Source organism: Carlito syrichta, unplaced genomic scaffold (genome assembly GCF_000164805.1).
Source record: "Carlito syrichta isolate Samal-C Ts95f unplaced genomic scaffold, Tarsius_syrichta-2.0.1 Scaffold98163, whole genome shotgun sequence".
In the NCBI taxonomy this organism is placed as follows: Eukaryota; Metazoa; Chordata; class Mammalia; order Primates; family Tarsiidae; genus Carlito; species Carlito syrichta.
The window spans coordinates 17786-28922 of NW_007042259.1; the positions used below are offsets into that span (position 1 = coordinate 17786).

At 56.4% G+C, this 11137-nt stretch overlaps 1 protein-coding gene across 1 annotated transcript; it reads left to right on the forward strand.

Annotated features, from left to right (window-relative positions):
• Positions 1–2721: 2721 nt before the first annotated feature.
• Positions 2722–11137, forward strand: CCDC130 (coiled-coil domain containing 130; the record flags this gene model as incomplete). Its single annotated transcript, XM_008063291.1, has 8 exons — positions 2722–2801; positions 4515–4568; positions 5897–5979; positions 6166–6221; positions 6588–6648; positions 7396–7538; positions 7636–7808; positions 11042–11137. Coding segments are annotated over exons 1-8 (669 nt in total), but the record flags the coding sequence as incomplete, so codon positions are not given.

Genomic DNA, 11137 nt, shown 5'->3' on the forward strand with positions numbered 1-11137 from the left:
GAGCGTGTAAAACGGTGGGCTTGAGAAATAAAACCAGACGGCCCACGTGTAACGGCGTCAGGCGCTGCTCTAAACACGTGAGCCCCACTTTGCACGAGGAAAGTGAGGCTCAGAGTCAACAATTTGCCCGAAGTCGAGCAGCTGGGAAGCCGCAGAGTCGAGATCCGAGCCCAGAACGAGCGGGGTCAACAGCCACTCGTGATACCAGGGATTTCTAGACACCCACCCTGCGGCCCGTCTGCCGGTCACGGGTGATGAAACCATCTTGAGACAACCCCACCCCTTAAGCTTCCATACACGGAGTGTCCGCTCTGTGCAAGGACTTCACTCACAGCCACCCCGAAAGTCAGTCCTGTCGCTCTTTACAGGAGACGAAATAACAGAGTTCAGGGATGCGCAGGCCCCGACCGAGGTCACCCAGCTGATGAGGAGAGGAGCTGGGATTTCATTCCAGGGAGCTGTGACCCCACAGCCTTCATAGGCACTTGACTGTTTTGTTGGCAAACGGATTTTTGGGCCAGGCACAGTGGCTCACGCCTGTAATCACAACACTTTGGGAAGGTGAGGCGGGAGGATTGCTGGAGCTCAGGGGTTGGAGACCAGACTAGGCAACATAGTGAGACCTCGTCTCTACAAAAAATTTAAAAATTAGCCGGGTGACTGAGGTGGGAGGATCACAGGAGGTCAAGACTGCGGTGGGCTGTGATTGTGCCACTGCCCTCTAGCCTGGATGACAAAGTGTGAACTCATCTGACTGGAAAAAAAAAATATCTCAGCTGGGCCCAGTGCTGTCATCTCAGCACTTTGGGAGGTGGAGGTGAGGGGATTGCCTGAGCCCAGGGGTTCGAGACCAGCCTGGGCAACTTAGTGAGACCTTGTCTCTACAATAAATCAAAAAATTAGGGCCGGGTGCTATGGCTCAAGCCTGTAATCCCAGCACTTTGGGAGGCCGAGGTGAGAGGATTGCCTGAGCCCAGGGGCTCAAGACTAGCCTGGGGAACTTGTTGAAACCTCATTTCTACAATAAATCAAAAAGTTAACCGGGCATGGTGGCATACGCCTGTGGTTCCAGCTACTTGGAAGGCTGAGGCGGAAGGATGGATGGCTTGAGCACCATAAGTCGAGGCTGCAGTGGCCTTGAACATGCCTCTGCACTCCAGCCTGGGTGACAGAGTAAGACTCCGACTCCAAAAAAGGTCTCTCTTCCAAATAAGGAGGGTGTCTCCCACTCCCAGCTTAAAGAGCTCCTTCATTTTGTATCCGTGTCATCCACACTGATTCTTATGAAACCCCAATCAGTTATCTTGGTTGTTCACTCAGCACTTATTGGGGCCTGGCACTGTCCTAGGCGTTGGGGATACAGTGTAGCATGACCTGGCTGGGAAGAGGGATAAACAGACACAGTGATGTGATGGAAACTCCAGGGAGAAGTGACTTGAGATGGGGGGGATCAGATGAGGCCTCTGACAGAGGTGATGTGATCAAGAGTAGGCAGTCAGTGGAAGAGCATTCAAGCCAGAGAACAGCAGGTGTAGGTCAACTGCACTTGGCCTTTGAAGACAGCCAGGAAGCCAGTGTGGCTGAAACAGCATGAGCAAGAGGGAGAGGGTTAAGAGGTGGACTTGGAGAGGCAGGCAGGGGCCCCATAGGCCATGGGGAGGAGTTTGACTTGAGTCTAAAAATGATAGGGGCAGCTGGGCTTGGTGGCTCAGCCTGTAATCCCATACTTTGGGAGGCTGAGGTGAGTGGCTTGCCTGAGCTCGCGGGTTCGAGACCCGCCTGGGCAACTTGGCGAGACCTTGTCTCTACAATAAAATAAAAAAATCAGCCGGACATGGTAGCGCATGCCTGTAATTCTGGCTACTCAGAAGGCCGAGGTGGAAGGATCGCCAGAGCCCAGCAGGTTGAGGCTGCAGTGGCTGGGAGTGGCCACGCACTCCAGTCTGGGTGACAGTGAGACTCCTGGGTGTGGTGGCTCATGCCTGTAAACCCAACACTTTGGGAAGCTGAAGCAGGAGGATTACTTGAGCCCAGGAGTTCAAGACCTGCCTGGGCAACATAGCTAAACCCTATCTCTACAAAAGATAAAAGTAAATTAAATTAAAAAGTGATAAGGGCCAGGTATGGTGGCTCATGCCTATGATCCCAGCACTTTGGGAGACTGAAATGGGATGATTGCTTGAGCCCGCCCAGGAGTTCAAGACCAGCCTGGGCAACATAGCAAGACCTCATCTCTACAAAAAAAAAATTTAGCCAGATGTGGTGGCACACACCTGTAGTCCCAGCTACTCGGGAGGCTGAGGCAGAAGGATCGTCTAAGTGCAGAAAGTCAAGGCTGCAGTGAACCATGATTGTGCTACTGCACTGCAGCCTGGGTGGCAGAGTGAGACCCCCACTAAAAAAAAAAATGACAGGAATCATGGGAAGGGCTTAAGCAGGAGAGCAACAGGTCGGTTCCTATTTTAAGAGGTCACTCTGGCTGCTGTGGGTGACATGTGTGCCGGCTATGGGGGCTAGACCAGGTGAGACTGCAGAGGGACAAAAGGCATTAGATGGTGCATATCTGCTGGCTGCTGAATGGTCAGACCTCTCTTTCTAGACAGACAAGCCGCTCCCTGGACACCTACTTCACTTGCTGGCATCTCAGAATCAGCACCACCAGGCAGCTCTTGGCATCTTCCTGGGGGAAAACCTGTGGCCCCTCCCTCCTCCAGGCTCTGCAGGAGGGCAGGGTTGGCAGTGGGATCAGAAGGCCAAGTTCAGATCGGCTGCCTTGAGGGCGAGGAGCAGGCTCCAAGATGGTGAGTGACCTGGGTTTCTCCCCTCTCAGTGTCCCTCCCCTGCCAGAGCTCCACAATTGTCACTTCAGACTCTGGATCCTGGTCTTTTGATGCAGTGTTTTTGTAACTTTTTAAAAAATTTTTTCATAAGGTGGAATTCACATAACATGAAATTAACTATTTAACAAGTACAGTTCTGCAGCACTTGGAGTATGGTGTGACCACTACCTCCATATAATTTCAAAGCATTTTCATTCACACCAAAAGGAGACCCTCTCCCCATGAGCATTCACTCCCCATTCCCCTCCCCCAGCCCCTGGTGACCTCGAATCTGCTTCCTGTCCCTATGGATGTGCTTGTTCTGGACATTTCATCTCATCGAACTCACACCACGTGGCCTCTGCGTCTGGCTTCTCTCACTCAACTTCATGTTTCCAAGGCTCATCTGCACTGCATCGTAACCAGAGCTTCATTCCTTTTCATGGCAGAGTAATGTTCCATCAGGCCAGACGCAGTGGCTCACACCTGTGATCCTAGCACTTTGGGAGGCCGAGGCAAGAGGATTGCCTGAGCCCAGGGGTTCGAGTTCAGCCTGGACAATAATGGGGAGACCTCGTCTCTACAATAAATCAAAAAATTAGCTGAGCGTGGTGGCATACACCTGTGGCTCCAGTTACTTGCTTCCAAGGATCATCTGAGCCCAGCAGTTCGAGGCTGCAGTGGCTGGGAGTGTGCCACTGCCCTCCAGCCTGGGTGACAGAATGAGACTCTGACTCAAAAAACAAAAATTTCATCGATTGGACAGATCACATTGTGTTGGTGGACATTTGGTTCACGTCCACTTGCAGATGGCTTTGAATGGTGCTGCTGTGAACATCCGTGTACTAGGATTTATTTGACTGTTTTCCAGGGAGCTTTTTTAAGAGCCAGTGTCCAGGCGCCACTCCCCAGGGTAGGTCCTCTGATGTCCAGAGAGCCTCTGCAGGTGAGGCCCAGGCACTGCTATTTTAGAAACTCACCAAGTAGTTGTAACACCTGGCCATGTTTGAGAATCACTGCTTTGGTCTCTAAGTCAATTCAGTGGGTGGTCACCAGTATTTGAAAAGAACAACTTGCAGTGGCTCACACTTGTAATCCCAGCACTCTGGGAGGCTAAGGCAGGAGGATTTCTTGAGGTCAGAAATTTGAGACCAGCCTGGACAACACCATGAGACCTCATCTGTAAAAGAATAAAAAATGTAGCCGGGTGTGGTGGCGCTCTCCTGCGTTCTCAGCTACTTGGAAGACTGAGGGGAAGAATCGCATGAACCCAGGAGGTCGAGGCTGCAGTGAGCTGTGATCATGCCACTGCACTCCAGCCTGGGTGACAGAGTGAGACCCTGACTCAGCAAGAAAAAAAAAGAAGAGACTCGCAGGCTCTGTTTTCTTTCATGAGACCTGTGTTCAGCTGTATGACACATGTTGGCGCAGTGGCGGTGTGAAATATTTCTCCCTGTCGGTCACAGTCCCCCCAAAATACGAAAATCACTGCAGTAGGAGAATCTGACCTCATGGAATTTTTCAGAGCAACGACAGTGGGTTTTTTGCTCAAGTGACCAGTCCCCAGGGAGGCAGTGAATGCAGCACTGTCCTCTAGAGTGTCCCTGCAGCTCCCTCCCTCATCCAGGGCCCGCCCCCAACCTGCACACATAGGTGTCCTGGGCCTCCCCTGACACGCATCTCTCTTCTCTCCAGGGTGAAAGGAAAGGTGTCAACAAGTACTACCCCCCGGATTTCAACCCTGAAAAGGTAAGGGCCGGGCTCCCTTCCCAGGTCCATGGTAGCCCGGAGACGGGTGTCATCCCCTTCTGGAGTCGGAGCCACAGCTGTGGAAGGATGGGCGGCCCCTGGGATCTTTCTGCCTTTTGCTTGTCATGGGTCTCAGGGCTGTCTTCACTTCTGGGTAGTAACTGTGGCTTTCCTCAGTGTCCCTTAACTGTGCCCAGCACTGGGCTTGCTGTGCTTGTAGAGGGTCTCAGAATGAGGCCAAGCACATGGACTTGGGGCCACACAACCTGGCTCTCCCAGCTCCTGGCTGTCTCCCTCCTTCTAACTACTCTTTCACTTCCTTTAGGTCTTTTCTCACAGGTCCTCCCTTACCAGTTTCATCCTCTGGGGGCTTTTTTTATCTTCCTAGCCCTTGCAACTCCCTGACATACTTGTGTAATATCTGTCTTCTCCCACTAGAATGTCCACCCCATGAGGGCAGGGATGTTCATCTGTCTTGTTCATGGCTGCGTCTCCACACAGCAGGTGCTCGGTAAGGACCCAAGTGTCCCAGCTGTGTGGTCCTGAGCACAGGCCTCAACCTGTTTATGATGACATTTCCCCATGTGTCAAAAAGGGAAATAAAGCAACCTGACATCACAGATTTGTTGAGGGATTAAAATGAGGTGACCCGAGCCAGGCATGGTGGCTCACACCTGTAATCCTAGCACTTTGAGAGGCCAAGGCAGGAAGACTGCTTGAGCTCAGGAGTTTGAGACCAGCCTAGGCGACATAGCAAGACCTCATCTCTACAAAAAACCTAAAAACAGCTAGCTGGGCATGGTGGCGTGTACCTGTAGTCCCAGCCACTCAGGAGGCTGAGGTCGCAGGATGTCCTGAGCCCAGGAGGTCGAGGCTGCAGTGACCTGTGATCGTGCCACTGCACTTCAGCCTGGGTGACAGAGTGAGACTCCAACTCAAAGAGAAAAAAAAATGAGGTGATTCACATCAAGTATGCAGTGAACGTTGGCCAGTATTAGCATCTCATGCAGTCCTTCCCTTACCTCCAGCTGACAGATAGGGGAAACTGAGGCTCCGGAAGGCAAAAAGTGAGATCCCTTGTCCAGGGTCATGTGACTCCTTCAACTCATAAATGGGAGAGGGACCCTCCATGCTCACCTACTCCTGACTTCAAGTCCACACGCTTCCCCAAGACCTCGGTGCCTCCCGTGCTGCTCTGAACACCCACTCTGGGAATACCAGAGCGAGGCCTGTCCCCACCCATGAGCCCCCATCCCACAGCAGGGGGCCACGGAGAGCCCACGCCGCCCTGGCCGGCCTGGCTAATCTCCCTCGTCCTGTCCACGCAGCATGGCTCCCTCAACCGGTTCCACAACAGCCACCCCCTCCGGGAGCGGGCTCGGAAGCTGTCCCAAGGCATCCTCATCATCCGGTAAGGCCCAGGCACGGCCTGAGGACTCCCTGCCTCCATGCCAAAAGAGTCTCCAGTCTGGGCGACAGAGTGAGACCCTGGCTCCAAAAGAAAAGCCACCCCTCGAAGCACAACCTCAGCGGGAGGCTGGGGCGGCCCGGGGCGCCCTGGAGGACAGGTGTAAATGAGCTGCGGTCTGTCTGGCAGGTTCGAGATGCCGTATAACATCTGGTGTGATGGCTGCAAGAACCACATCGGCATGGGTGAGCTGCCACCTGCCCTGCCCTGCAGAGTGGCAGGCGGGCCCTGAGCTGCGGGGCGCGGGGTGCGGGGGAGGGAGTTGCCCCCATCAGGATCGGCTGGGGAGACAGGTGCCCAAGGTGCTAGCAGGCTGCGGAAGCCTCTTTGCAGAGCGATGAGGAAGCCGGGCTCTGGGTTCCCATTCCGCCTCTGCCTCTTCCTAGCTGGGCGACCTCCACAGGCAACGCTGGGCCTCTGTGTGCCTCAGTTTACCCATCTGTAAAACTCCTATGGGACGAGATACCAGCCCCCTCCTGCCCCCCCGCCAGAGAAACGATGCTGGTGTGGCCTGGGCCTGAGCCCCCGCTCTCTCCTTTCCCCTCCCCCAGGTGTTCGTTACAACGCAGAAAAGAAGAAGGTTGGCAACTACTACACGACTCCGATCTACAGGTGAGGGACCTGGCGGCATCTCGGGTGGGGTGGCCTTGGGTTGAGGACCGCAAAAGCATCTGTCTAGTACCCTCCATGCCTCCCACCTTCCTCCCTAAAAGCCCACAGCCTCCCACTGGCCCACAAGGCCCCATGCGCCCAACCGGCCCTGCCCCACCTTCCCCTCCTTCCACTCTCTCCCTCCTCGCACTGCTCTGGCCACACAGCCTCCTAGCTGTCCCTCACACACAGTAGGGATACACCACCTCTGTGCCGAGGCCCCTCCCTCACCCAGGGTTTCTGCTCAGACACCCTCAGAGAGACCTTTCCTGCACTGCACCCACTGCCCTTCATTGTGTGGTCGCCTGTCCCCTGCTGTGGTGGGGACCCCTGCTTGGATGTCAGCCTCCCCAAGAGCTGGTCGGCTTGCTCCACTTCCCCGGGGTGACCCGGCAGCTAGCACAATCCTGCCACAGAGCAGCCTATCTAGGTGGTTTGTAGAATGAATGAACCAGCAGATGAATGAACAAATGGTGAATGAATGAATGAACAAAGGAATGAATGCACTAACATGGATGGATGAATGAATGAACAGACAAACGAACAAAGCCAGCCCCAGGCCCCCTGCCAGCGTCAGTCCTGGTCAGCACATGTCCACGTGCCCACAGCTGCACTTGGCAGGAAGTGCCTGGTGAACTCCGAGGGGGTAGAGGGAAGGGGCAGAGGCGACGGTCCTGGCGCCCCGCATCCTGACCCCCGCCCCCTCAGGTTCCGGATGAAATGCCACCTGTGCGTCAACTACATCGAGATGCAGACGGACCCCGCCAACTGCGACTACGTGATCGTGAGCGGCGCCCAGCGCAAGGAGGAGCGCTGGGACATGGCAGCCAACGAGCAGGTGCTGACCACAGGTGAGGCCGCCCACGCGCCCGCTGGCCCGCCGGTCCGCCGGCCCGGCCCCTGTCCGCCGCGGCCCCCGGGCGCCCAACTGGGCTCTGGTCCTTGCAGAGCACGAGAAGAAGCAGAAGCTAGAGACGGATGCCATGTTTCGGCTGGAGCACGGCGAGGCGGACCGCAGCGCGCTCCGGAAGGCGCTGCCCACGCTCAGCCACATCCAGGAGGCGCAGAGCGCCTGGAAGGACGACTTCGCGCTCAACAGCATGCTGCGGCGGAGGTTCCGGGTGAGTGGACGGGAGGCCAGCCTCGCCCCACGGCCCAGCTGTGCATGGGTCGCCGCACCTCAATTTCCCCACCAGCCACAGCTACGCGCCCTGTCTTAGTCCACTCAGGCCCCAGTAGCAAAGGCATCTCCAACTGGGTCATGCCCTCAGAGCAGAAATGCATCGCTCACATTCTGGGGCGGGCAGTCCCCGGGCCGGCTCCTCATAGGTGGGCCTTCTCACGGTGGCCTCACGTGGTGGGAGGGCCCACAGGGCCCCTGGGCCTCATTTATAAGGGTACTAATCCCATGCATGAGGGCAGAGCCCTCCCAACTTAATTACTTCCCCAAAGGCCTCGCCTCCTTTTTTCTGAGTCAAGTTCTCTCTCTGCCGCCCAAGTTGGAGTGCAGGATCACAGGTCACTACAGCCTCCACTTCCTGGGCTCAAGTGATCCTCTCGCCTCCGCCTCACCAGTAGCTGGGACGACAGACACGTACCACGCCTGGCTAATTTTTTAATTTTCTGTAGAGATGAGATCTCACTATGTTGCCCAGGCTGGCTCAAACTCCCGGGCTCAAGCAGTCTTTCCACCTTGGCCTTCCAAAGTACTGGGATTGCAGGCTTGAGCCACCATGCCCAGCCAGCCTCGCCTCCTAATACCACCATGCTAAAGATTAAGTTTCAACATAAGACTCTGGGGGGTACATAAACATGCAGACCATGGCTTGTCTTGCCGCTCCGTGCTGGGGAGGGCCTACCCGGTGGCAATTTGAAGTGCGAAGCACCCACCCTAGGGAGACGGGCCTTCATCTTCAGACTCCCAAAGACCAGGGGTCACCCTCGCCCCGCCCTGTGCCCAGCAGAGCAGTCATGAGGCGATCAGCTCCTAACATACATCATGAGCCCACTCAACCCTCCTGGAGTTACATCTGCACGTTGTCCACTGCTCCCACGTCATCCCTGGACGATGTGACAGGAAAAGGGGAAAGCTGTCTCTAGTCAGAGAGGACACTCTTTCCAACGGGAGGGTGTGGGGGTGACACCTAGACCTGCATGGAGTCCCTGAGAATGCAGGGCAACGCCAGCTCCTGTCACCGGGAGGAGGTCACCGGGCATGGCTGTCAGTGACCATGAAGACCACACCTGCCGGGAGGAGGACACTGGGTATGGCCACCAGACCATGAGGGCCACTCTCCACCGGGGGAGGACACCCAAGCACGATCATCAGTGACTGTGAGGATCATTCCCCACCAGGAGGGGGACACCAGGCATGGCCGTCAGTGACCGTGAAGACCACTCTCTGCCAGGAGGAGGACACTGGGCATGGATGTCAGTGACCCTGCACTCCAACTTGGGTGGCAGAGAGAGACCCCGACTCAAATGAAGGCCCACGTATGAGGAGCCAGCCCTCAGCACCCCCTCCCACGAGGGCCACGCCCCACCAGGAGGAAGACACCAGGCTTGCCTGTCAGTGACCGCGGGGGCCACTCACATGAAGCCAGAGACGCTTGACAGAGCAATGTCAGCATGAGTCAGGCCTACAAAAGGGCTTCTCCCCTTTGAGAGCGTCTGGCTGCAGCAGTAGCAGCACTGCCAAGTTCTGTAGGCCGCTAGAACCTTCTCCCTCTTCCCTCGTGCTCCAGGGTGCTGATGTCCCTGGACGCCATGCACAGATTCCCGGCAGGAGCGTCCCGGGTCTCCCACAAGGCACAAGCTCTGGCCTCACCTTCCTGCTTTTTTGTGTCTCCTTTTCTGACCATTCTGGGGTCATGGTTAGTTGGAGCAAAACTGCCAGTTTTCTTACTATTCTTATTGAAAGGGTATCCCTTTAGTCTGACCTCTGCCCTGTGCTGTGTTGCCCAGGCTGCAGTGGCATGATCGTAGCTCACTGCAGCCTCCTACCTCCTGGGCTCAAGTGATCCTCCTGCCTGGGCCTCCCCAGAGCTGGGACTACAGGTACCGCCACACCTGGCCTAATTTATTTTTATCTTTTATAGAGGTGGTGTCTCACTATGATGTCCAGGCTGGTCTTGAACTTCTGGCCTCGAGCAATCCTCCAGCCTCGGCCTCCCAAGTAACTGGGACTATAGAAGCACACCACCACACCCGGCCCCCCCAGATTAACATCGCACAGAGCCCCGACCAGCCCTTAACCCGCTCCGCCTGCACCCTCGCCTTCTCCTGAAGCAGCTCAGGCCCCAAAGCCTGAAGTTGGCCTCCACCACTGTCCTTGCCTGCCATGGTCCCGCCTGGCCCAGCCGCACCGGCATCCTGGCCTGTTCTCTCCACAGCCGCCAGGGGGTGCCTGCAAGCACCTGCATCAGAGCTCACCTGGCTGTGCTCAGAACACCCCTGGGTTACCACCTGACTCCAGTAGGAGCCGAAGCCCTCCTGAGGCCCACCAGGCCACGAAGGTCTACCCTTCCTCCTCCCATCTCCCTCCATCTCCCCTCACTCTGCTCCGGCCACACAGGCCTCCTCACAATCCCTCAGTCACTCCAAGCACCCTTCTGCCTTCAAACACTTTTCCTGCCGATGCCCACATGGCTCCCTCACTCAGACATCTTTCTTAAACGTGAATTTCTTGGGGAGACCTTCCCTGGCCTTCCTGCCACCACGCCTCACCCCCTGCCCTCGTTCTTTTTCTTCTTACCACTTTGTCTCACCCACTAGAATGTCGGTTCCACAAGGGCAAGGGCTTCTGTCTGCTCACTGCTGTGTCCCCGGTGTATCAAACAAAGCCTGGTTCAAGGTGGGCGGCCCATAAATATTTCTGGGAGGAGGCCAGAGGTAGTGGCTCCCACCTGTAATCCCGGCACTTTGGAAGGCTAAGACGAGAATCACTTGAGCCCAGAAGTTCAAGACCAGCCCAGGCAACATAGCAAGACCCCTGTCTCTACGTTTTTAATTAGCAGGGCATGGGGGCGCACACCTGTAGTCCCAGCTATTCAGGAGGCTGAGGTGGGAGGATCCCCTGAGCCCAGGAATCTGAGGCTACAGTGAGCTGTGATCGGGCCACTGCACTCCAGCCTGGGGACAAAGCCAGCCGTCTCCCCGGCAGAGTATGTGTGTGAAGAGTATGTGTGTGAATGACGTTGCTCCTCGCTTGTGGGCGACTTAGGCGCCCTGGCGCCACGTGAGGCTCTTCCCTCACCTGCGCTGGAGGAGGAGGCCGAGCCCCAGGAGCTGGGGTGATGCCCTCCGGGCCGCGCGAGGCGGCGCTGTGACCCCCCACCCCTTGCTGCCCCCGCAGGAAAAGAAAAAGGCCATCCAGGAGGAGGAGGAGCGAGACCAGGCGCTGCAGGCGAAGGCCAGCCTGGCCATCCCGCTGGTGCCCGAGACGGAGGAC